At 43.5% G+C, this 27,418-nt stretch overlaps 1 protein-coding gene across 1 annotated transcript in view; it reads left to right on the top strand.

The window, feature by feature from the left end:
* Positions 1-27,418, top strand: part of LOC140650760 (lens epithelium-derived growth factor-like) — a 111,219-nt gene that overhangs the window by 53,836 nt on the left and 29,965 nt on the right. Inside the window, exons 8-12 of the mRNA XM_072859490.1 lie at positions 16,524-16,617; positions 18,558-18,633; positions 20,568-20,793; positions 21,370-21,382; positions 21,468-21,585. Of these exons, the coding sequence (XP_072715591.1) occupies positions 16,524-16,617; positions 18,558-18,633; positions 20,568-20,793; positions 21,370-21,382; positions 21,468-21,585 (527 nt within the window). The remainder of the gene's footprint in view (positions 1-16,523; positions 16,618-18,557; positions 18,634-20,567; positions 20,794-21,369; positions 21,383-21,467; positions 21,586-27,418) is intronic.

Raw genomic sequence — 27,418 nt, 5'->3', positions numbered from 1 at the left:
GAAGAGGAAAAAGGTGTAATTCTCTCCACCAGATGGTTCCCGAAGTACTGGGACAGCAGCAATGCAGGGCCCAAATACATGATTAGGCTCAAGGCCAGTGCTTTTATCATAACTCTGCCAGGCAAAACATAACAAAGTGATAAACAGCACAGCAAACTGCAGAAGCCAAAACCAGCCTTTAACAAGCCCTCAGATTTGATGTACAGCAAGAGAGGAAGTATGCCATGGAGCAGGTAAGGGAACAAATAAACCAGTGTCGAGAAAAATTAAGTCAACATGTTAAGTCAATGTTAAGTCAACATGTTAAGTCAACAAATTAAGTCAATGTTAAGTCAACACAGCTAAACAGGTATAACAACTGTAAATTCCATCTAGCATGCTACGGTCAAATCTGTTGTTATCTCAAACCCCTCAAGCCCCACGTTGGGTGCCAAAAAGGACTGTGGTGGGTTGACCCCAGCTGGCAGGTAAGCCCCTACCCAGTTGCTCGCTCACTTCCCCCCCCCAAGAGATGTGGGAGATAATTGGAAGGGCCAAAGTGAGAAAACTTGTGGGTCGAGATAAAGATAGTTTAAGAAGGGGCGGGGGGGAGAAAGTAACAAAAAAAAAGTGATGCAAAAGCAATCACTCACCACCAGCAGACCGATGCCCAGCCAGTTCCCAAGCAACGGCTACTTTGGAAAGACTCCGTCCCCCCGACTTTTATTGCTGAGCATGTCTGTCGTGGTTTAGCTTCAGTCGGCAACTAAGCACCACACAGCTGCTCGCTCACCCTCCCCCCGATGGGGGAGAGAATCGGAAGAGCAAAATTACGAAAACTTGTGGGTTGAGATAAGAACAGTTTAATAATTGGAAAAAAAAAAAAAAGATTGTAATCAAATGGAAAACAACAAGAGAGATGCAAACAAACAAGTGATGCAACTGCTCACCACACGCTGACCGACTCCCAGCCAGTTCCCAAGCAGCAATCGCTGCCCCCCAGCCAACTCCCCCCAATTTATATACTGAGCATGACGTCATATGGTATGGAATAGCCCTTTGGTCAGTTGGGGTCAGCTGTCCTGGCTGTGCCCCCTCCCAGCTTCTTGTGCACCTGGCAGAGCATGGGAAGCTGAAAAGTCCTTCACTAGTGTGAACATTACTTAGCAACAACTAAGACATCAGTGTGTTATCAACATTATTCTCATCCTAAATCCAAACCACAGCACTATATTAGCTACTAGGAAGACAATTAACTCTATCCCAGCCGAAACCAGGACAATTATGTTATACGGTATGGAATAACTCTTTGGTCAATTCAGGTCAGCTGTCCCGGCTGTGTCCCCTCCCAACCTCTTGCCCACCCCCAGCCTACTCCCCAGGGAGGCCAGAGTGAGAAACAGAGAAGGCCTTGACACTGTCACCAAAATCGGGAATCAAACTCCTTAACACCAATGTAGTATTAAGAAGCAGGCATTCTTTATTACGGCGCCGGATGCACGGGGCATCGTTCCACCTAGCGTGCATACCGCAGGTTACATCAGCCGAAACTTATATTGTCCAATTACATACATATGCATCAAATTTCCCGGAATGATCATGCATATTCATTCTATTTCCCAGAACTAATTATCATATTTGCGTGGTCATTACGCATGCGTCCCTGAGCTCCGAGGGGCTTCCGTGGGGGTCTCTGGTGGTCCTTGGTGGTCGTACAGGTGTGTCCTTTAGTTGGCCCCTTCTTCTGGGCATGCGCAATCCCGCCTTGCTTATGTAACTTGCTTCCCTTCTTCATGGTGCATGGTCCCTAACAATGATTTGGCACCCTTAACACAAACCAATTATTCTAACTACCCTCGACTCGTTGTCAAGATGGGCTGGGGCTGTACTGGGAACATAGCAGCATGTCCGTACTACTCCTCGTCCAATTGTCTTTGGGCATAGTAGCATATCCATAGCCATAGGTGTACAAACACAATATTAAAATATTGTCTACCCTGCTCCTATCTCTATGTTGCTTAGTTGCAACAGAACAAACTAATCATTTTAGTTACATCTGCTTACATTTCCCCCCTTTGGAAGTTTTGAAATAATCATCTTTTCAGTACTTCCACTCATAATCTTTCATATCTCAACATAAGCAGGTGGCTCCTCTCCCGGCATTGGTGTACGATGCTTCATCACTGATTTCTGTGTCAACATTTTCTTTAAACATTGATAAACCAAACAAATCACCAAAACAACTGTAAGCAAAATGATTAGTGTCTGTAACAACTCAGTTATCCATCCTTTAAGAGGAAATCCAAAATGTCCCAAAATTTGGCCTAACCCATTTGTTTGCATTTCACTCCTTAAACCTTGAGTCTGTTGTGACACCCTCTTCGTATCATCTATTTGTTCATTCAAAGCAGCTGTAACATTTGGGATGTGCACACAGCAATCTTGATTTCTGTAAATCCACAATCATCGCTTCAATTCCCCCATGTGTTTCTCTGTTTTTCCTCTGCTATTTTTATCATTATTTGTGGGGTAACTATGACTCGTCGGGTGGATGTTACCCACCATCCATCCTCATTTTCTACTGCTCTCAACTGTTCTGCCAATAATCTATCCAACTTACCATAGTTTGGTTTCGGGGTTGGAAGTTTTACCTGTTTTACTGGTACCAGGGCAAGGATGCTTTGCTACGCTGCCTCTCTAGCAGTTTTATCAGCCAATCGGTTGCCCACACTTACCACGGTTTGTCCAAATTGATGTGCTTTACGATGCATTACCACTACTTGCTGGATGTCCTGGAGGAGTTGGAGAATTTCTTCCTTATATTTAATGGGCGATCCTTGAGCTGACAACAGTCCTCTCTCCTTCCAGATAGCTCCATGTGTGTGAATCTGCTTTCTGTGCTGATGTATTCACAGGGAGAGCTTCAGCTTTCATCACTTGGGTGGTGGTAACCACTGCATACCCCGCCATCCGTTTTTCCATCTCGGACAAAACTGCTTCCATCCGTAAACAGCTCCAAATCAGGATTAGGCAACGGTTCGTCCTTCAGGTCCTGTCTGCTAGCATATACCTGTTCAATAGTTTGCAAACAATCATGGTGTAAAGACTCACCCATTTCCGAGCTCAAAAACATTGCCGGGTTCACTGCTGTTGTAGTTTTAAGTTCCACATCGTCCTGTTCCAAGAGAGTGACCTGGTATTTGAGCATGCGGCTCGGGGACAGCCAATGCCCCCCTTTTTGCTCCAAGACAGAAACTACCATATGTGGGACGTAAACCGTAATTTTCTGCCCCATGGTTAATTTCCTTGCTTCTTGGATTAAGAGTACAGTTGCTGCCACCGCTCGCAAACATCCAGGCCATCCCTTGCTGACATTATCCAATTGCTTAGAAAAATACCCAACGGCCCGTTTCCAGGTTCCTAATTTTTGAGTCAACACACCCAGAGCAAGATGTTGTCGCTCATGTACAAACAATTCAAAGGCTTTGCTAAATCCGGGAGTCCTAACGCAGGTGCGGACATCAAAGCCGCCTTCAGCTTTTTAAAAGCTGTCCGACACTCAGGTGTCCACAACAGGTGATTCTCCTGGGATCCTTTCAAAGCTGCATAATTGAGGATCCACAATCGACACCACCCGACCATACCCAAAAATGTCCGCAATTCCCATATCGTTCTGGGTTCTGGAACTTGACAAATTGCTTCCTTTCTGCCTGCTCCCAATCTTCTTTGTCCTTGCGAAATTTCAAAGCCTAAATATATCACAGTCTCTTTCCCAGTCTGGGCCTTGTTTTTTGATACTCGGTATCCTGCTTGTTCCAAAAAAATTCAGCAAGCTGATGGTCACTTGTAAACAGTCCTCTCGAGTCTCTGCTGCTATCAAGATGTCATCTACATACTGCAATATTATTCCTTCTGAATTTTCTTTTTTCCACACTTCCAATTCCTTTGCCAATTGATTAGCAAATATTGTAGGACTATTTTTGAACCCTTGAGGTAGCACCGTCCAGGTGAGTTGTGTCTTGCGTCCAGTGGTGGGGCTTTCCCATTCAAAGGCAAATATGCCCGGCTATCTTTGTCTAGAGGCATGCAGAAGAAAGCATCCTTGAGATCAAGTACAGTAAACCACTTATGTTTTTCTTTTAAAGATGTCAGCAAGGTATATGGGTTAGCTACTACCAGGTGAATGTCTTGAACAATCTGATTCACGGCTCTTAAATCTTGAACTAGCCTATATTCCTTGTTCCTTGCCATTCTGCTTTTTCACTGGCAATATCGGGGTGTTATATTCTGATTCACACTCTATCAATAATCCATAATTTGAAAATTTTGTTATTAATTCTTCCAACCCCTTTCTAGCTTCCCACTTAATAGGATACTGGTTTTGTCTTACCGGTTTAGTTCCAGATTTTAGAACAACCTTTACTGGTTCCGCCAATTAGACCGACCTGGGATTCCACTAGCCCATACCAAGGGTGTTACTGCATCCTCCACTTCGGCAGGAATTTCTTCCTTTGGTCTTGGTGTGTTCTGTAACATAAAAATTCTCGCTTCCACAGCTTTTGATTCGGGTATTAACAGCTGAGTCTCCCCATTTTTTAAAAATTATTTTGTGCATTCAATTTACTCAATATATCTCTTCCTAACGAAGATGATGGACATTCTGGCCTATACAAAAATTGATGAGTTACTCATTGCTTTCCCAGTTTGAATTTCAAAGGTTGTAAAAACGGCCGGTTTTCCTTCTGCCCTGCTCCCCCAACAACACTTATAGTTTTATGACTAAACCCCCCTTTGCATATATTTAATACCGACTATGTTGCCCCTGTATCAACTAAACATTCTACTTCATCATTCCCCAGCTTTAATGTAACCAGGGATTCAGCCGGGGTTGACTCCCCTGGTCTCCTTCAGTCCTCATCATTCAGAGTCATCAACTTAATAGCCTGTAGCGAAGGATCCAATTCTCTCACTTTGGGACATTCCCATTTCCAATGCTACAGGCAGAGCAACATCATCTTAAACTCTTATTCCTTCCCTGTTTTTTTCCAAAGTCAATACCATAAAATCTTACGGGATAATCCCACACTGTTTTTGCCACTCCGGATGATTTCTCAAAGCGAAAAATAAATACCTCATAAGGTATTTCATCCCATTTACCTTCCCTTTTGCAAAATAACATTAATTGCAAGATGGTATTATATCGCAATGTACTATTCTTTGGCCATTTTCCCTCACTATCCAAAGTATACAATGGCCACCAATGATTACAATATTCAATTAATTGTTTCCGAGTCAAAGGATCACCCCCCAGATCTTTCCAGTGTTTTAAAATACATCCCAAAGGTGTTCTTTGCGGGATGGGGTTTTTTTTACTCGGAAATGTACCCATCTCCCAAAAGACTAGTGGTTGTGATTGTGCACTATCAATCACAGGCACTAGTCAGAGGGACCCCAACCCTTGTTGGAGCTCCCTCTGGGATTCCAGCCCCCTGCCGGAAATCCCAACCTTGGAGACTTCAACCCCCCGTTGAAGACTCCCCCTTGGGCCCGGCTCCACAGGCTTTCGCCTAGCAGAGACTAACCAACCGAGGTACCTCTTTAGCCCAACCCTGCGTAGCTTTTGCCGTGCCTTACGAGCAGGCTTTAGTGGGACTCTAACCCACGTCCTACCTAGAGCTCTGTTACCCGTTAGAAGAATGCCTTATTACCTTGTTCCAGGAGATCTTGCTCAGAATTCTTCGGTCCGGGGATCGGAGGTTCTCCCCGAGAATCCCTTGGTGCCGGCTGGAGGTCCTGCAATCCCTCGGATCCGTCGAAATTCAGAAGCAGGGTCCCATCTGGGTCGCCAAAACTGTCACCGAAATTGGGAATCAAACTCCTTAACACCAATGTAGCATTAAGAAGCAGGCATTCTTTATTACGGCGCCGGATGCACGGGGCATCGTTCCACCTAGCGTGCATACTGCAGGTTACATCAGACGAAACTTATATTGTCCAATTACATACATATGCACCAAATTTCCCGGAATGATCATGCATATTCATTCTATTTCCCAGAACTAATTATCATATTTGCGTGGTCATTACGCATGCGTCCTTGAGCTCCGAGGGGCTTCCGTGGGGGTCTCTGGTGGTCCTTGGTGGTCGTACAGGTGTGTCCTTTAGTTGGCCCCTTCTTCTGGGCATGCGCAATATCGCCTTGCTTATGTAACTTGCTTCCCTTCTTCATGGTGCATGGTCCCTAACAGTGATTTGGCACCCTTAACACAAACCAATTATTCTAACTGCCCCTCGACTCATTGTCAAGATGGGCTGGGGCTGTACTGGGAACATAGCAGCATGTCTGTACTACTCCTTGTCCAATTGTCTTTGGGCATAGTAACATATCCATAGCCATAGGTGTACAAACACAACATTAAAGCATTGCCTACCCCGCTCCTATCTCTATGTTGCTTAGTTGCAACAGAACAAACTAATAATTTTAGTTACATCTGGTTACAACACCGTGTAAGCACTGTTCAGCAATAGCTAAACCATCGATGTATTATCAACGCTGTTTTGGTCACAAATTTAAAGCACAGCACCATAGGGGCTGCTATGAAGAAAATTAACTCCATCCCAGCCAGACCTAGTACACGCAGCGACGTGTCACACTGGCACATGAAGTTTTTCCAAATCCTGTGCGATGTTTTCCCTCAAGTTAGCCATCCAAATAGGTTTTCCTTGTCGCTGTCACTTCCTCTGTTTCCGCTGTGCAAATCAGCCCCAGAGGGCGTTGGCCACCATCCAGGAGTCACTATACAAGTATAACCTGGGCTATTTCCTCTGTAATGATACATCGATGGCCATTCTTATGGCTTGAACTTCAGCGAACTGACTCAATTGTCCTTCGCCTTCATCCGTTTTTATCACCCATTGGACAGGATTCCAAATGGCAGGTTTCTGTCTTCTCTGATTGCCAATAATTCGTCAAGAGCTGTCAGTGAACAGGGCATATTGGCACTCTTCTTCAGATAGCTTGTCATATCCTGAGGCTTCTTGAGCATGTGGGAATACCCTGGGTGAGACCCCAAAATCACGATTTTTCAGGCCATTCCATCAGCTCTTCTCTCAGGCCCGGGACGTCTCTGAGCCCACTGGGTAATCAGGGCTGTCCATTTACTCCAGGTAGCACTTGCCACATGATGAGTCGAGGGCATTTCTCCTTTCAGCATCCAGTGAAATACTGGTAGCCAAGGTGCCAGCAGCAGTTGTGATTCTGTCCCCACCGCTTCAGATGCTGCCTACATTCCCTCATAGGTGGCTAATATTTCTTTTTCCATCGGGATATAGTTTTCGTCAGCAGCTTGATAGCCTCGGCTCCAGAATCCAAGGGGTCCTCCTCTGGTCTCTCCTAGTGCTTTCTGCCATAAACCCCACTGGCCTGTTTTGTCCCCTGCTGATGTGTATAGTACGTTTTGGACATTTGGACTGGTTCTGATGGGCCCCAGGGTAACCGCATGTGCTGCTTCTTGGTTTACCTGGTCAAAGGCTTGTTGTTGCTCGGTTCCCCACTCAAATGAGTTCTCTTTTCTGGTGACTTGGTACATACAGTGGGTTCACAAGCTGACTGTATCTGTGGATGTGCATTTGCCAAAATGCTACCATTCCAAGAAACATTTGTGTTTCCTTTTTATTGGTTGGTGGTGCCATTGCCACAGTCTTGTCAATCATGTCAATAGGAATGAGATGGCACCCATCTTGCCATTTGACACCCAGAAAATTTATTTCTTGGTGCAGGTCCTTATTCCTCTTGATCGCAAATCCTGCATTTGGTAAAATTTCAGTGATCAGTTTGCCTTTGCTATATACCTCTTGGGTGGTGTTTCCCCATACTATGATGTCATCAATGTACTGTAAGTGATCTGGGGCGTTGCCCTCTTTCAAAACCTTTTGTATAAATCTGTGACAGATGGTGGGGTGTATTGGGTTTACATGGCAAGGTTTTGGTAGTGGGGGGGCTGCAGGGGTGGTCTCTGTGAGAAGAGGCAAGGGGCTGCCCTGTGCCGGATACAGCTGGTTCCAGCCAGCTTGGCAACAGGCCAAAGCTGAGCCAATCAGCGAAGCTGGTGGCACCTCTGTGAAAACACGTAAGAAAGGGTAAAACACCACATGGCAGTGTGGGGAAAAAAAAGTGCGAGAAACATCACTGCAAATACCAAGGTCAGTGAAGAAAGAGGGGGAGGAGGTGCTCCAGGCACCAGAGAAGATATTCCCCTGCAGCCCGTGGAAGAGACCACAGTGGAGCAGATATATCCTTGCAGTGCATGGAGAGGACCACACCAGAGCAGGTGGATATTTCCTGAAGGAACTGCAGCCCGTGGAGGAGCTCATGCAGGATCAGGTTCTCCTGGCAGGAACTGTGGCCTGTGGAGAATCCATGTTGGAGCAGATTTTTTTTCCTGAAGGTCTGCAGCCCGTGGAGAGGACCCATGCTGGAGTAGGGGAAAAGTGTGAGGAGGAAGGAGTGGCAGAGAGGAACTGTTATGAACCTCCCGTTCCCCATCCCCCCTGCGCCACTCTGTGGGGCGGGGGAGGGGGAGGGAAGGGAGGTAGAGGAGCTGGGAATGAAGGAGTGAAGTTGAGCCTGGGAAAAGAGGGGAGAAGGGGAGGGAAGCTGTTGTTTTAATGTTTGTGTTTGTTTCTCACCATCCAAATCTATTTTAATTGGCAATAAATTAAATTAATTTTCCCCAAGTTGAGTCTGTTTTGCCTGTGGTGGTGATTAGCAAGTGTCTTTGTCTCGACCCACGAGCTTTTTCATCTTGTTTTCTCCCCCAGTCCTGTTGAGGAGGGGTAGTGAGAGAGCGGCTGGGTGGGCATCTGGCAGTCAGCCAAGGTCAATCTACCACATGGGACTATGCTTCCATCCTTGTGGCAGACAGTTCCAGGTGTATTGTACTCCTTTCCCAGTATAGGCAGTAAACTGTCATTTACACTCAGGTGTCAGGGGAATTGAGAAAAAACACATTAACTATGTCAATGGTCTCATGCCAGGCAGCATTCTTTGCTTCAGGTTCATGCTGTAGTTCTAGCATATCTGCTACTGCTGCACTCAAGGGTGGTGCTACTTCATTCAAACCTCAGTAGTCTATGGTTGATCTCCCTGTTGTGTTTTCACACTGGCCAAATGGGCCTGTTGAAGGATGAATGGGTTCAAGTAACCACCCCTTGACTTTCAAGCTCTTTGATAAGACTGTATATGGGACCGAGCAAATCCCTTTTGGTCCGATATTGCTGTCGGTGTACCATTTGGGTTGCCACTGGCACCGACTGAGGTGATGACTGTAGCAGTCCTACTACTGACTCTCCCTCTGAGACACCAGGTAGTTGAGGTATCAAAGGTGTGTCTATAGGGGTATGTGGAAGGAGAGTGTCTGTTCCTTTAAGGGTATCTGGTCAAAGGAGCCTCACTTCCTTGTGCTTCAGGCATTCTTCTCTTATATGTTTTTTTTTTAAAACTGTCTTAAGTTATTGGAAAGGAGTTTTAGTAAAGACAATTGGGAAGCTTTCAACATCGTTCTACTTTACTAATAAGAGCTAACAATTAATCTGGATGATATGCTGTTAAGAGTATAAAAGCCTTTTCTTCTCAAATGACAAATTCCTTTATGTTACACTGTCCAGTAGTGCTTGAATTACACTGTTGTGATACATGTTCAGTTAAGTGGCACGCAGATGACAAAAGCTGATACTCCTAATGCCACAGACCGTAGTATGCATGATAAACTTAACACTGTTAGAGAAAAGGTGGAAGTATAGCCTTCCTCAAAGGATGGAAGGTAACATTTAAGAGGTTATTCTACATACTGTTTAACAGCTTTTCACAAGATAGAAAAGTTAGGTTTTTTAAATTTCACTAAATTTTTTAGTCTCACTTTCTCTCCTTATTTTCACTTTTTGCAAGAGCCCTTCTCTTCAGGCAACAACAATAAAATAGACTCAGAAAACATACACACAGTAATAAATTTTACCCTTAAACTTGATACTTGGTCATAAGAATACTATCTTTGAATAGTTCAAATAGCCTGAATATTTCGATAGCCGGGTGAAACTCTTACAAGACTGCTTCAGGCATCATTTGCATAAGGGTATGTGGAAGGAGAGTGTCTGCTCCTTTAAGGGTATCTGGTCAAAGGAGCCATAAACAAGAATATACAGAGACAAACCTGACCAACACATGATAAGGGAGGTTCTGATAAGAACAAACCTGGTTAGTCACCCTAATTGGTAAGGATATGTAGGGTGTGAAAATGTTTATTTTTCAGGTGCATGATAAGGAAAGGGAGGGAGACAAATACACAGAGTCATAAAATCTGACCAATTAGCATTAACAAAGACGATAACCAGAAACAAACCCGGTCATTCACACTAATTGATGGGCTATCAAGGAACTGCAGGCAAACCCAGGACTTTGCAACTGATAAGGATGCAAACCTGTGGGTCCAGGAGGGGGTCCAGGAGGGGGTCGGTGGGACTATTCCAGCTGATGAGACAATGTCCAAGGGAAGGGGGAGCAGGGAGGAACAAAGAGGAGGGTAGACAGAAAAGGGTATAAAAGGGGCCAGTCGCATGTAAAATGGGGCCGGTCAGTACGCTTGTCTGGCTGAGCCCTGCTCCTGATCACTACAGTCTGTCCTATCTTCTTATTAAATCTTTTCTTAACTCTCTCTCTGTGTAATCTCACGCCCTATCCCCTGTGTATGTGTGCTGCAAGGGCTAAGCGTCAGCTACTGGTGAGACCTCTGTGAGTGGATTTAGTGCTAGCTACTGGAGTCAGACCAAGGGTGTGGGCGCCCCTGGCCTGTGGTGTCAGCTACTGGAGCAAGTGAGGGTCCTAGCATCAGTAGTTGGAGGGGCCAGAGATGTCTGGATCTGGGGAGGGTCCTACAGACTTTGAGCCCGGAGTGCCAGTGTACTGGGTCTGGCTGGGATGGAGTTAACTTTCTTCATAGCACCCCGTATGGTGCTGTGCTTTGCATTTGTGGCTAAAACAGTGTTGCTAACACACTAATGTTTTGGCTATAGCTGAACAGTGTTTGCACAGCATCAAGGCTGTCTCTCCAAACCCCGCTCTCCCCCCCCAAAAAAAGGCCAGTAGGCTGGAGGGTGGGCAAGAGTGGGCAAGGGAGGGGACACAGCAGGACAGCTGACCCCAACTGACCAAAGGGCTATTCCATACCATATGACGTTGCGCTCAGCAATAAAAGCTCAGGGAAAGGGGGAGGATGGGGGGACGACACACACAGTAAATCCTGTTATCTTCTGTAACATCTTCATCATCCCTTTTCCCAACCTGGCTGGGGGCAGGGCTTCCCTATGGGAGGCTTATCGGAGCCAGTTCTTCCAGGAGAAAGGTGTAGGAGGAGTCTTCCGCTGGTGAGGCTGATGGCGTGAGGCCATTCTCAGCCTGCTGTGGCTTGGCGGATGTCCTTTGTTGCTGTTGGAGTTCATGTACCTGGGTGGCCAACTCCCTGGTGCCATGCCACCGGGCCATGTCCTTCTCTTGCTCTTACAGCCATGCCCACAGAGCTCCGTGGGTCACTCTGAGGCATCTGCTCCTTCAGTCCATCAGCAGGTGGCACCGGGCCGCCTTGTTCTCGCATGGTGGCCACCCACGCCTTCACAGGGGAGGAGGCAGAAACTTCACAGATGGAGTGCATCACCTACTTCCCCCACCAGGGCCAAGGGGTTGGTTCCTAAGATCATCCCAGCCATGGTACTGGCTAACCGAGGGGCCCCCCCAAACCAATCACTTCCAAATGGCCTGTGTCACCCCCCTCTTGGTCCAGATCGATCAAAGGTGGGCTGTCTGACATGCCATACACCACTTTGACTACTGCTCATTCCCTTAACCTCTGAATCCCTTCTTCAGCCATATGCCACCACTTCTGGATGCGCATATCCAGAAGGTCCTCTTTCTGTAAATCACATCCTCTCGCCCCAGCAAGCAGTCTATGTCACAGATTAGTTGCAACACAAGATCTGGTTGCACAATCCACAGCTCCATCATTGGACAGAGACGCCCCCCAACCATGGTGCCTCCCTGTTATCTAGCTCTAAGCCACTGGCGCCCACATCCCAGAACCTCAATAGCCAGGTTAGCAGGTTTTCTTATACTCCCCGCTTAAAATCAGCCCTTAAGTCTCTGTGGTGGGTTGAACTTGGCTGGCCGCCAGGTGCCCACCAAGCCACTCTGTCACTCCCCCTCCTCAGCAGGACAGGGGGAGAAAATAAGATGAAAAACTGGTGAGTTGAGATAAAGGCAGTTTAATGAAAGAAAGCAAAGGCCGCACCCGGAAGCAAAGCAAAAAAACCCACAACCCAAAAGATTTATTCTCTACTTCCCATCAGCAGGCCATGTCCAGCCACTTCCTGGGAAGTAGGGCCTCAGTATGCTTTGGAAGAGAAATGCCTTAATAACGAATGCCCCCCCCCCCCTTTCTCTTAGCTTTTATTGCTGAGCACGATGTCATATGGTATGGAATATCCCTTTGGTCAGTTTGGGTCAGCTGTCCTGGCTATGTCCCCTCCCAACCTCTTTCTAGCTACCAATACAAAGCACAGCACTATGAGGGCTGCTATGGGGAAAGTTAACTCCATCCCAGCCAGACCCAATACAGTCTCAGAAATCAGCACTATGTAAAGATAATATGGTTTCGGTTTCTTCCTCTTCTTCCAATGTACCTACCCCCAGAGGTGGATGGGCCACCATGATCCCTGACACTGTCATTTCCCCCCCCCCCCCCCCACGTTTGCATTAATTGTTCTGTTCCCTTCCTTTTCCATTGCCTAGTTTGGACTAAGGGGGCAACTCCAGCTAAGTAAGCCGTTACTGCGCTCTAGAACAGCTGCTCGGCTCTCTGCTCCTCACACCCGCAGCTGGCCTTTGCAACTCCATTCTAAAAGAGGCCAGCATGCAAAGGCGCACCCCCACATCAGTGTGGTGCGTTTTTCATCATTTCCTTGTAGGCATGTGGTGGGTTGACCCCAGCCAGCAGCAAAGCACCCACCAGCTGCTCACTCACTCCCCCTCCCCCCCGAGAGATGGGGAAGAGAATTGGAAGAGCAAAACTGAGAAAAAACTTGTCGGTCGAGATAAAGACAGTTTAATAGATGAAGGAAACAAAGGAAAAAAACACGTGATGCAAAGGCAATCACTTCCCATGGGTAGACCGATGCCCCAAGCAACGGCTACCTTGGAAAGACTCCCCCCTCCCCTCCCCATCCCCCCCCCATTTTTATTGCTGAGCATGACATTATATGGCATAGAATTTCCCTTTGGTCAATTTGGGTCAGCTGTCCCGGCTGTGTCTCTTCCCAACCTCTTGTCCACCCCCAGCCTACTCCCTGGCGGGGCGGGGGGGGGAGGGAGGGGGGCCGGCAGTGTGAGAAACAGAGAAGGCCTCGATGCTGTGCAAGCACTGTTAAGCAATAGCTAAAACATGGGCGTGTTATCAACACTGTTTTAATCACAAATGTAAAGCACAGCACCATAAGGGCTGCTATGAAGAAAATTAACTCCAGCCCAGCCAGACCCAGTACAAGGCATTAAAGCCTTTTCCCAGTTGGGCTGCCAATTCTTTCAGGCTCTTGGTGTGCTCGGGTTTCAGTTCCCAAGCCACTGGAGGATGCATCCAAACCAGGCACTGAGCCAAAGGCACCCATTCCTCATCCCATCCAGGTACTGGAGGTTCAGGAGTCACTTCCCAGGTTCCCTTGCTCTTACGTTAGAACAAGTTTCAAAATGTTTCTGCTATCCTACCTCAAGTAGGAGTACTAAACGTACTACCTGCCAGACTCTTACCCCCAAGCGCCCACCCTCAAGATCTACAAGATTACACTCGGGCAAATTAATTTGGCAGCTGTATGTGGTCTCTGCGTTGTGGACATTTGTTGGCTGCACTACAGCTGTACAATCCTCTTTTCACAGTCCAAAACTTCCTTCGGATCCCACTTCTGACAGCAGTTTTAGTAATGTCATTGTTTAGGTCTGGACAGACTAAACGCATGCATTGATTACTATGCAATAATTGGTTCCGTGTGAAGGAGTTTGGATATTTATTGTCCTTGTGAAAGAGTGATTATTAATGCAAAGAACACTACAAAGTTACAGGAAAAGTGGCTATCTCTACTTCCCCTTTCCTTGCTGACAGGAGCAGCAGTTGTCAGAGGTTGGGAGGAGTAGGGTGCTGAGGGTGTCTGTTCTGGCCATGCACGAGCATGGTCCCAGGCATCCCCAAAGGCAGAGTCATGCTGCCCCCTCTTTGGGCTGAGGTGGATGTGTTTTATGAGGTGGAGAGCACCTTCCAGATTATTTCATCTTTAGTTGTTGTTGGACTGCTCTAACTGTCGCTTGTTGATTGGTGTAGCGAGTTGCCAGGCAAATATTCTTGTATAAGTTTAGTTCTGCTATTTCTGCCAATTATGTGGTTTTTTTATAACACCTGCTTCATTGTGCTTCATCTAACAGAAGTTACAACCCTAACAACTACATAGCAACATACCGAAGGTCAAACAGTGGGCCTCCAACATCAGTCTAGTTATTCGAGTGATGTCAGCTCAGTAGGCCAAGACAACCAGAGGAGGACAGAGAGCACAGGGAGCAGAGACAGCACAGGGGTTAGAGAGGGGGGCCAGAGAGAAAGAGAGCGAGCACAAGGGGGCGGAGTGGGGTGGGGGGGTGTTGCACGAGAGTGGGGGCAGGGCTGAGAGATTTTACAAGTGTAGCACTTCTCTGTCTCCTTCCTTTCTTGCCTTCAGAAATCTTTACAGGGTTCTTTTTGGAAAACCCAAGTTCTAAACCCCTCAAGTTCATGCCAAGGAAAATTTCTTAACAGCTTTGATTTAGACATTCCAACAGTTATGGCCCTTATGAATGCCTTAATTTATACAATTTAAACATTAAACTCATACAAAGAAGTTGATTCTTAAAGACTTTAATTTTTTTAAAAAGCATTCAAGACTGTTTTCTGACCAATGTGCATCATCAACAGGTTCAGTGAAAACACCAGATTTCTTCCTAGTATGACATCTATAATACCAAAAGCATACTATGAGAATTCACGCAGCATAGATTGGTACAATTGGTACATAGCATCACTTGGTACAATGTTTTACAAGAACAAAATTAAACTTTAACATTAACCGCTATAAAAACAATGTTTCCAACTCGTACAAAGCACAGTAAAAAGCCATCCTGACACATGTTGAAAAACTACACACTAACAGGTCAGTATGACTGGAAGAGAGTATGTTTTATACAAATGAAGCAATTAAGCAGTTGAAAAACTATTTACACTCTTTCCTGCTATTAACTGGACAAACATACAGGAGTCAGATTAAAACATACTACAACTCTGTCTCCTGTTTTCTGAATGGGATTTTGAGATGTGTATTGCTTATTAATACTGGATAAAACCATCAGCAAAGCATTTAAATACTTTTCAAATGAAGATTAAAGGGGCTGTTATTTCACAAAATTTAACATTAAAATACTATGCTTATAAAATTTTTAAAACTTTTGGTCCATAGATTTCAAATGCAAAACTTAATAACTTTTATTTTGTATTTAAGAAAAAAAAAATACTCCAGTGGCATAATTTCTTTTCAGAGAGATTCCTTTGGATTTTCAAGCTCTCTCTCTTCACCTGATGTTCTAGAAAAATAATAAAGCGACATTAATAGCCATATAAAGAATTTTAGACATAAGTCTTATTTTAAAATTCATTGACCTGGAATAAGACTAGAATCTCGGTGTGTTGATACACATTCAGCAGTAGATGAAGTTTGGAAGACTGAAGCAGTTAGTGATGCCAGCTTCTCTCCTTGAGAGGACTGTGTCGTCCCCCCCGTCCCCCCCCCAATTGAGCTCAAGTCAACATGCCAAGCTGTGAACTGCAGTTATTTAGGATCTGATTTGTATTCCATTCAGGCGTTCCTAAATAGTAAGCCAAACAGTTTTTTACTGGTACCAGTACCAAACTCAATGCCCTTGGAAGTGTAGAAGATGGAATCCAATATTCTTTTTGTGCTGGAAAAAAGAAAAGGAAGTTTGTGTTGACTGCAGGACCATGCCATCAGCAGCGTGCACGTTCAAGCTTGTAGCTTCCTTTCACTCCAACCAGCACTAATGTATTGGTTTGCTAGAAAACTTTTCACATCCTTCTTCTGGATTTTAGCAGTGGGGTTTCTTCCGTTGAGTTATAAAACCTGAATGATTGCAGCATATTGCTCCAAGTCGTTTCCAGTGACCACTGCAACAATCATTTAAGGTTTACTTTCCCCCTTATAAACAGAGTGCTTTGTCCCAAATATTTATTAATTTTTATCCAGAAACTATTGGGCTTTTTATGCATCCTTACTCTACTAAGCTAGGGGTTTTTTTATTTTTTAGCGGTTTAGAAATATATTTTATGCAATATTTTAGGAAGCAAGTAAGAAATAGCTGCTTTACGGGGAGAGGGTCTATGGTTTTAATTTGTGAATTGCTTTCTTTAAATTAGGCCGAAAAACAAGCTGAAGCTGTGGAAGCTGCAGTGGTAGCAGCTGCAGTGGCTGTGACTCCAAAAGTAAGCCCTAAAAGAGGAAGACCAGCAGGTAACTCTAAACAAAAAGGAATTTTATTTATTTTTCCCCATACAAAATAACTTAATAGAGATGGTCGGAGGATTTATTGCCCCCAGATCTCCAGAGTATTACAGAATGTTTCCTCATATGTAAACCTCCAATTTTTATTTTTTATGTGTGTGTGTGCGTGTATACATATATATATAAAATATATATATTATATATATATTTTTTATACACGCACACACACACATCTAAACTATCCTACATGGCAACCTGAGGTATTTAGCAATTTAGCGCATAAAGGGCCTTAAAATGTTTATGGTTATGCTGGGTCCTCTGAAATAAGGATCATTGTATCCCCTTGCAAGTATCACCTTTAGGAAAGCCTCCATAGGATTCTGCTAACTTACAGACCATGCAATAAGGCCTCTGTTTCACTGTGGCTTCACAAAGGTTTATATTAATCAAAGATGTATAAAATTGGTACTTAAGTTATGTTAGACTATCCACAAAACAAGTTTTTAAAAAATGGGGGGAGGGAGACTGCCTATAGGTAGAGCTCAGAGGACAGTAAAAACAAGTGAAGAGCTGGAGAGATTTTGCTGAAAAGACGTTTAAAAGAAATCTCTGTAGACCGATAGACAACTGAGAAGAAAATATAGCTATTAGAAGAAGCATGTAATTTAAAAGATTTTGCTAATAGTTCTGCAGTACTTGTTTGTGAAAGTAGCAATGATTTAATTGTAATTCTTATGGCAAGTTTGCAAGTATTCTTGAAGGAAATGTTTTAAATTTGTTTACTGCTAACATGGGGAAAGTTATTGGAGCACTTAAATATGCTGTATGAGCATTTAGTCTAGGAAACAGATAATTTAATACTTTATACTCACCTGTATCTGGTAGCATTATGAAAATAACTTTTAGAAAGTGCAACCAGAGTTAGCTCCCAAGGCAAACTATTTAAGACTAGATGTGAGGAAATGAAGTATTACCTTAGTACTTCACCCACTCTCATTATATTTATTAAATGAACATTTCTAATATTTTAATGTGGGGGGGATTATATTGATCTTTCAAATGAGTTGTGTTTATACAAGCTATTGTCTGTAAGAGCAGGAAAGGACCTTTACAAGAGATGCTTTGGCACCCTATGGGAAATGTGTTACTAGATGATGTACTGTGCAGCATTCTCTCGCATTAATATGATGCATGCATCTCTTGCTTAGCAGTGTTCCGCACTAACACCAGCAGCACTTCAAACACTGGGCTGTTAGGTTTTTTCCTAACAGAATGTTCACTGGGGATAGCAGATAAGCATGTTCCATAAATTTCAATCCATAATGGCTTCATTTTACAGAATTCAAAGGGAATAAACGTCAAGAAGGTGGATAAACTATTTAGCTCGCTTTAACACTGAAACATGGTGAAACTGAGAAAATGTAGAACTGTGCTGTATACCTCAGTGTGGTGGTAGAATTTCTTGACACTGATTTACTCTCAGGGAAAGGGATGGAAGCTCCATGAAGCTCTTAAAACCACTACTAATAAATAGTCTGAGTTTAGATTTGCACACTAAATTACTTAATTCCCGGGCGCCTTATTATTGTCTTATTATTCCACTTATTATTCTCTTGTTTCAGGTTTTTTTTTTTTTTTTTATTAGCTGCATAACATGAGGCAGGGCCATTCTGAGTGCACTGGGTGGAAAAGGCACAGGAATAGATGGTTTAAACCTCTTAGACTGCTGTCTTAAAGTACCAAAGTGTTGGTTGAGATTTTAATTTTTCAAAGGGATCTCGATTAAACTTTGATACACAGTTACAACATTTGATTTTTTTTTAAAATAGAGTGTTTACCCTACTAAGTTTGACTCAAGTGTTGCTTCTATGTGTTGACATGAGAAACAATCCTTTTAGATAAGGAACGGGTGGTAGCTGTAGACTAACCTGTTCTTTTTGTATAATTAGCTACTGAAGTAAAGGTTCCAAAACCAAGAGGGAGACCCAAATTGGTGAAACCACCTTGTCCTTCAGAGACCGACATGTGAGTTGGCTTTTTATATAAAATGCCTGTCTTTATTGTAAACCAAGTGGTTGCATTTGATGAGCTGTCATGACTTACTGAGTTCCTGCCCAGCATTTTCCTTGTAGTACTCAGTATAAGTTGGATGTTGCAGTCAGGATGAGTGGACAACCAGATGGGTAAAAAAGTGGTTGGATGATTAGGCTCAGAGGATAGGGGTTAATAGGTTGTTTTCTACCTGGAGGCTGGTAACAAGTGGAATACTGCAGGGGTCTATCCTGGGACCTGTCCTGCTTAACATCTTTATCAATGACCTGGAGGAGGCGACAGAGTGCACTCTCTTCAAGTTTGCAGACGATAGCAAACGGGAGGGGGGGGGCAGTCAATACACTTGAGGGCAGAGCTGCCATCCAGAAGGAACTAGACAGGTTGGAGGAACAGGCTGACAGGAACCTCATGAAATTCAACCAGCACAAATGCAAAGTCCTGCCCCTGGGAAGGAAGAACACCTGGCAATGGTACAGCTGGGGACTGACTGCAGAGCAGCTCTGCTGAAAAGGACCTGGAGATCCTGGTAGACAGCAAGCTGACCATGAGCCAACAGTGTGCCCTGGCAGCAAAGGAGGCCAACAGTATCCTGGGCTGTATGAACAGGAGCATAGGCAGTTGTATTGGGTCTGGCTGGGATGGAGTTAACTTTCCCCATAGCAGCCCTCATAATGCTGTGCTTTGTATTTGTAGCTAGAACGGTGTTGATAGCACACCAATGTTTTGGCTATTGCTGAGCAGTGCTCGCACAGCATCAAGGCTGTCTCGCCACCCCCCCCCCCCCCACCTCCCCAAAGGCTGGAGGGTGGGCAAGAGGTTGGGAGGGGACATAGCCGGGACAGCTGACCCAAACTGACCAAAGGGATATTCCATACCATATGACGTCATGCTCAGCAATAAAAGCTAAGAGAAGGGGGGGCGGGGGGGGCATTCGTTATTAAGGCGTTTGTCTTCCAAAGCAATCGCTACACGTACTGAGGCCCTACTTCCCAGGAAGTGGCTGGACATGGCCTGCTGATGGGAAGTAGAGAATAAATCTTTTTTTTCTTTGTTTCTGGGCGCGGCCTTTGCTTTCTTTCATTAAACCACTTTTATCTCGACCCATGAGTTTTTCATCTTATTTTCTCCCCCTGTCCTGCTGAGGAGGGGGAATGACAGAGTGGCTTGGTGGGCATCTAGCAGCTAGCCAAGGTCAACCCACCACAGCAGTAGATTGAGAGAAGTGATTATCCCCCTCTATCCAGCACTTGTTAGACCACACCTAGAATCCTGGGTCCCCCAATACAAGAAAGATGCTGACTAACTGGAGCGAGTTCAGCAGAGGGCCACCAAGCTGGTCAGAGGGCTGGAACATGTCCTATGAGGAGGGGCTGAGGGACCTGGGCTTGTTCAGCCTGGAGAAGAGAAGGCTTTGGGGGAGATCTAATAACAGCCTTCCAATACCTACAAGGAGTTCATCAAGAAGAAGGAGCCAGGCTCGTCACGACAGTGCATGATGGGAGGATGAGAAGCAACAGGCATAAACTGAAACAAGAGAGGATCAGACAGGATATAGGGAAATACTTTTTCACCCTGAGGACAGTCAAGCAGTGGGGCAGGTTGCCCAGAGAGGTTGTCCAGTCTCCATCCTTGGAGGTTTTCAAGACCAGACTGAAGAAAGCCCTGAGTAACCTGGTCTGAACCACCCCCAGCAAGGGGTTGGACAAGAGACTTCCAGAGGCCCCTTCCAACCTGCATTACCCTATGATCCTATGAAATGAAAGATCTAAGAGTGAGCCAACTTTGTGCAGGTGGAGCATTTGATAGTAAAAACTAAAAAGTACATCTTCCTGAACTGAGAGTTAGGTTCTCTTTTAAACTGGGTATAGATAATGAGTATGAAGCTTAAATAATTTACTGTGTTTTAGTGTTCATGAAGAGGAGAAGACAAAGAAAAAAGGACTGGAAGAAAAGCCCAAAAAACAAGGGAAAAAAGATGAGGAGAGTCAGAAGGAAGAAGACAAATCAAGGAAGGAATTTGATAGAAGAGAAGCAAAGAGGGAGACCGAACCAAAAAGGAGAAATACTTCCCAAGTGGGTTCTGCATCAGCGTCTGATTCTGAAGAGGATGAAGGAGAACATGAAGGTGATAAGGTATATTGCTCTTTATTGACTTACTTATTGTAAAGAACAGTAGTTCACTGAAAATATTTCTTAAAGCTAATACTAAGGTCTTCAATTTTGTCTATTAAGTGTTGGAGCCTTGTGTCTGGCTAATATAGATGCATGTCTTGGAAATGAGAAGTTGCAGAATTCCTTTCTGTCAAATAATCTTGTCAATAACTTTTAGATATTTACAAAGAAAAAAGATTTCTAATACTTTATTTTTTTAAAAGATGGATTTAAATGTAAGTGATTTATTGTAGCAAAAGTTTGTTGTGTTTTTTTTTTTTTTTAATATGCTTACTTGAATGCATATATTTTTTTGTCCTGAGTGTTGAGAATATGTGGGGTCTGTGAAATATATTTTTGAGAGATAGGAAGCTGTCTCTAGCTGATCATTTGGGAATGGCTTTGGGTTTTTTGGTGTTTGGGATATTCTTCTCCATATCTGAGAGAAAGCAGTAATAAAACTCAGCTTCTTATCTGCACATAAAAGATTTGGATTTAGTTACAGAGGAATGCTAACTCGCATCAGGGTGTTTCATGGACTAGAGCAATAACGTGTAGACATCTAGAGCAGGTAGGTTTAACTATGAATGTTTTTGACGTTCAGTAATCTAAAGACTCCTTCTCTCTTCTCACCCTAAAATCCTAAATAAAAACAGAAGAAAAAGGATGGAGAAACTTTCAAGGAGCTCATAGAAGAAACACGTTACAAGGCCAACTTGAGAGAGACCTGACAGAAAGAAAGTGTAAGCAAGAGGAGCAAATGGAATCTGAGCCGTGAGTATGTTTTAATACATAGTGTCTGTACATTGTGGTAGTACTTTGAAACTAAGAGGAGGCACAAAACCTGACAAAATTCCCAATTGGTTTGCACTGTGTTCTGTGTCCTCCCTCTGCCTTTTTTTTTTTCCCAAGCATTATTTAACTTTTTAAGTGGAGAATAAAAAAGCTCTTGTAAATCAATATGTAGTATTGTGGGAGGATGGGAAAAATTGAATCCAGAAATTAAGTGATGTCAGTCTTTCAGTGACTTAGATTTCCTAACAGTAGGACAGAGTTGGTGGGTTCTGTTTAGAAGTATCCTGAGAATACCTGAAGAGAGAGCTAACTCTCTTGTTCCAGCAGGGCCATGTATTACATTTTAAGTAAGTCTTGAATACATGAGATTGAGATTGATATAAAAATTCTATAGCCATGAATTAAGTTGCTCAGGTTGTGGAATACATAGGGTTCCCTGGAAAACACTTCCTTCTCTGTCTGGCAGCTGGAGGCTATACTATCAGACAGAACAAGGAAGAAGTTATGATTTATGCTACTCTGGCTCTGCAAAGCCAGTTGAGTAATATCAAGCAGTTTGCAGTCAGAAGATAAATTATCACAAATGAACCAAGCATTAGCATGGAGAGAAGATCCTGCCAGAAACTTGGGGGGTTGGGACAGCAGGAAGAAATCGATCTGACCCATTCTCAAGACCTATTCCACAAGCGGGTGAAGAAGCCACCACCATGAGATCGAGATGTTCCCATCCACACAGTTCTTGGGAAGGAGGAAGAAGGGGAGAACAAGGTAAAAATTCTGGGAATTAGGAGAAGGAAACGGTCCCCTTCATCTATAACAATAAAATTATAACCTTTCTCTATCCTTTATCAAGAATCTAGATTTATTCACTCCCCCCTCCCCCCCCAAGTGATTTTGTCTCTTCCTTGTCAGTTATTCTTTCTCTAGAAACCTAAACACACTTCTTCCTTGGGGCAAACCTAAACTTTTCCAATGTCCCAAAGACACTAAATTGTTTTTATAGTTTCTACAATTCTTAATATATTATTATGTAAATCTGACATGCTTTTTGATTTCTGCAATAAATTGTCATGTGTTGTTTTGGTTATCGTAGAATCATAGAACCGTTTGGGTTCGAAGGGACCTTGAAGATCATCTAGGTCCAACCCCCTGCTGTGGGCAGGGACGCCTTCCTCTAGATCAGCTTGCTCAAAGCCTCATCCAACATGGCCTTGAACACTTCCCGGGAGGGGGCATCCACAACTTCTCTGGGCAACCGCTTCCAGCGTCGCACCACCCTCACAGTAAAGACTTTCTTCCGAATATCTAAATCTACCCTCTTTCAGTTTAAAACCATTACCCCTCGTCCTAGCGCTACGCTCCCTGATAAAGAGCCCCTCCCCAGCTTTCCTCTAGGCCCCCTTTAGGTACTTGGAAGGCCGCAAGAAGGTCTCCCTGGAGCCTTCTCTTCTCTGGGCTAAACAACCCCAACTGTCTCAGCCTCTCCTCAAAGGGGAGGTGCTCCAGCCCCTGACCATCTTCGTGGCCCTCCTCCGGACCCGCTTGAGCAGGTCCATGTCTTTCTTATGCTGGGGGCCCCAGAGCTGAACACAGTACTCCACGTGGGGCCTCACGAGAGCCGAGTCTTCTTTACTTTTAAATAGATTTCATATTTTATGCATCTAGGGAACTATACAGAGCTCCACTTCAGTAAAAGTAAGGAGCAGTAGCTTATCTTAGTGACTGTGCATAGTTTAGATTATACCTGATGCCTAATTATTAAGCACAAAACCTAACATTGATAAAATGTGAAAAGGTTTCTTTTTCTTTTTGCTTTCTTGCAACTTCCTCTGTTAGCATAATGGATATAAATTGAATTTTTGTTTCTTTTTTTTAAATCATTATTTTCCATTTTTCTGGTCTAGGTAGCTACCTCATTAATATTTGTTAGGCAAACTCAATTCAGTGCTTTGTACATAAGACACAGCCTTGCTTAAAGAATGTGAGTCTGTGCAGGTACAACTGTGTTGCTCCTCAGTCTACTGCCAAATTTGTGCCAACATCCTCAGCTATTCATCCTCTCAGTTGGTAAAAAGAAACAAAGAAGCTTGTTGAACAATGTTGCAGAAAAGACCTTGACTTTTGCTGATGTAACATGCATTACCAACTACAACTTTTCTTAGTACCAATGAATAATTCAACACGTCCCAAACTTTAAAAAGATAACTTAAGGAAACAGCATATATGCCTATCAACACAACTGAAAGTAGTTCTTAAGCACAATCACTTGGAATACATTATTTTCTAGAATGCACAGAATCATAGAATAATTCAGGTTGAAAGGGACCTCAGGAGGTCATCTAACTTCAACCTCTGGCTCAAAGCAAGATTAGCTATGGGATCAGATTGTTCAAGTACATATTCAAAAAGATATGAAAGCATCTTATCTCTAGTTAACAAATGGAGTAAAGTTACAGCAATATTTAAAATACAGAACTGAAGAGACATTTACAAACCATTTGCTCAGATGCAATACTCGGTGCTTACGAGTGTTTTGTAAATTCATGTTTTGCTCATGTTTACTCTGCTTAATGGTCTCTTCTTTAAACAATTTAACACTGCATATGAAATTGTAAGCAAGTTTCACATGACAGAAATATAGTTTGCAGATTGTTCAAGTTTTAACATGTGCAGCATATGCATTTCTCAGCATGAAAGGTGTACTAGTTTGGTGAGAGTGGTAAGCTTACAAGTGGACTTTTACTGCAAAAACTGTAAACTAACATTGGTTTAAGCAAGATAGGTTTGTGTTATGCACACATTGTTTGATAATGGCTAATCCAAATAAATTGCTCTTAAGTAGCCATACAAGGGTTTATGTAAACAGGTTTGATTTCTTCGTTTAGATGAGTCAAACAATGCTAACTGGAGCTTAGAGTTCAAGCCAATGCAAATACACACACACACGCTCTCACTCTCTCTTGAATAGAGGGAAATGTATATTGGCAGAACGTAACACTACCACTGGCTCAATTCTTGGAAGATATACTTGCAGGTTTTAAAGGACAAAAGCACAATATTGTGCTGGAATATTTAAAGAAATATATGAATTAATTTGCCTGTGGTTGCTTGTTTGAGACAACCTGGTCAAGACATCATGTGCAAGTATGTGAAGTGTTCGTCTTCGGGTTTTTTTAACCAGTAATGACCACTGGTGTGTCATGTCTGCACCCAAATAGCCTTATGCTTTTAACAGGAAATAAAAAAGGCAATCTGACTCAGTTTGTCTCTTGCCACTACAAAAATCCAAGTGTTGTCAGGTTCTGTAGAAACAAGGAAGTGGAACAGGTCATGAAAAATGTACCTTGGAGAGACAGTTAATAAAAGTGGCCATTTGTTTTCAAGTGATTGGCCACATACGTTCCACTGTCCAACCGCTTAATTTACAATTTCAATTAACTCAGATGCCACACTGCATTAATGTCATATTGCATTTTGAACAACTCATTGATTTAAGCACAGTGCTGTGTTGCATAACTTGGGTTCGGAACCTGCACTGATCTCTTATTCATAAAAGGTACTCCTTTAGTATGCCACTCATCCAGGCAAAACAAACATTTTTAATTATCATTATTTAGCTGAAAACTCCCAAATGACATTTTTAAAAGCTGTCCAATCAGAAACCAATAATTCCAAGACTACCTCTGGAGCAAAATCAAATTCCTGTTCATCTAAAAGAAGAGATAAAACATAACTTAAGTTTACCCTACTGCAATTAAAAGTCAACATGTCCCAGAGATTTATATGCAAAGTTTTAGCTTCCAGGCAGCCAAAAGGAATGCTGGACACCACAAGTCTCTCAGACTCTTTCATGCTTCTAAAACCAAGGAGAACACTGCTGACAGTATAGCTTCCCCCAACAAATACTGCTGGACAATAACAATCTGTGAGCACTGACTACAGGAATACTTGAAGAAAACAAACTAACACTTCAGAGTTCAGAATTTTTCCCCCTCTTTTACAAAATTCTGCAGAATTATACAATAATCTTAAGCTTTTGGAAGTATGATTCAGTATCTCAATGAAATGTGAAAGGAGTATGGAAAATGATTGTTGTGGTTTAGCCCCAGTTGGCAATTAGGAATCACACAGCTGCTCGCTCACTCTCCCCCCACAGTGGGATAGGGGAGAGAATTGAAAGAGCAAAAGTAAGAAAACTTGTGGATTGAGATAAGAACAGTTTAATAAGTGGAACAAAATAATAATAATAATAAATTGTAATGAGAAGGAAAACAACAAGAGAGAGAGAGAGGAACAAAACCCAAGGGGAAAAAAAACAGTGATACAACTGCTCAGCACCTGCTGACTGACGCCTAGCCAGTCCCCGAGCAGCGATCGCTGCCCCCCTGGCCAACTCCCCCCCCAGTTTATATACTGAGCATGATGTTATATGGTATGGAATAGCCCTTTGGCCAGTTTGAGTCAACTATCCTGGCTGTGCCCCCTCCCAGCTTCTTGTGCGCCTGGCAGAGCAGGGGAAGCTGAAAAGTCCTTGACCAGTGTAAACATTACTTAGCAACAGCCAAAACATCAGTGTGTTATCAACATTATTCTCATGCTAAAATCCAAAACACAGCACTATACCAGCTACTAGGAAGAAAATGAACTCTATCCCAGCTGAAACGAGGACACTGATATACATGCAGGATTTTTATTTAATGGATGCTTATTTTTATGACATTTGAAAAAACTCACAGAATGGTGGAATATACCATTTAAAATAAGGCTTTTGAAGTCTATGATAAAACAAGACTGGAGACTTGATGTCACGGATTCGGAGTGAGAGTGCACTTCACTCACAAGAGAGAAGTAAAAATATACTTTATTTATATAGAACAGGGAGTTAACAAAGTTCAGTGCCACAGTGGTTTAACAAGATTCGATGGCAAGGTACACTTGATTATTTACTGCATAGAGGACAGGGTCAGACAAAACTGTCAGGGAGACCCTCCCGTTGAGTCATGAGGTTCATGAAAGGACCCCCTTGCTTTCTAAACTCCTTCTCAGAGAGGAGTCTAGGTGCGGCTAGATCCAATCCTAGTCCCAGACTTGGTCAACGGTTTATGTCTAAAGGATTATATATGCGCAATCAATCCTTTATAGCACTTAGCTAAGATTTCAAAGTTTAGCATGCTATGAGTCACTTACCGAGGATCTGTTGAGGCAAGGAATCTCTCAACCTCGAGGAGTAACCTTGAGAGGCGTCCCTGCTCAAGGGGAGATCCTGGTGTGCAGCCTGCTGCCGTGCAGGAGAGCTCAAAGGGCCCTGGGGCTGTTCACTATTTATGGCGGTAAGATGATTGACTCATAGTCATATTTGCACACCAACCACAGATTTTAGTTTCTTAGGTGGGCGCATTGCACAGTAGCCCTAGGCTATTGTGTTGTTATCTGTCTCCTGAATCCACTTTGAGCCAGATGCAGCCATCCTGACCAGATGCATCCATTACGATCACCACTGGTAGTTATCACCTGAGCAGGGTTACAGGAGATAAAGGTCAGGGGCAGGGGAAAGCACACTGTCACACTTGGTAAAAAGGGTTGGTTTGTTTGTTTTTTCTGAATAAAAATATTTTAGGAGTTTTCTTTAAAGATTGTGGTATACTTATAGCCTACTTATTTCTGTACTTCTTTTAGTAGAGTTGCTGTAGGAGTTATTTATTTTATTTGTCATATAATCAATCTTTTTCCCATAATTCCCTGAGGTAAACTTGAATGTCACTTTTAAATTTGGATCCTCTTACAATATTCTCTCTCCATCAATCAGTTTTAT

The sequence above is a fragment of the Ciconia boyciana genome, chromosome 4 (assembly GCF_034638445.1).
Source record: "Ciconia boyciana chromosome 4, ASM3463844v1, whole genome shotgun sequence".
NCBI classification, from domain to species: Eukaryota; Metazoa; Chordata; class Aves; order Ciconiiformes; family Ciconiidae; genus Ciconia; species Ciconia boyciana.
This window is presented reverse-complemented; position numbering and strand designations above follow the sequence as displayed.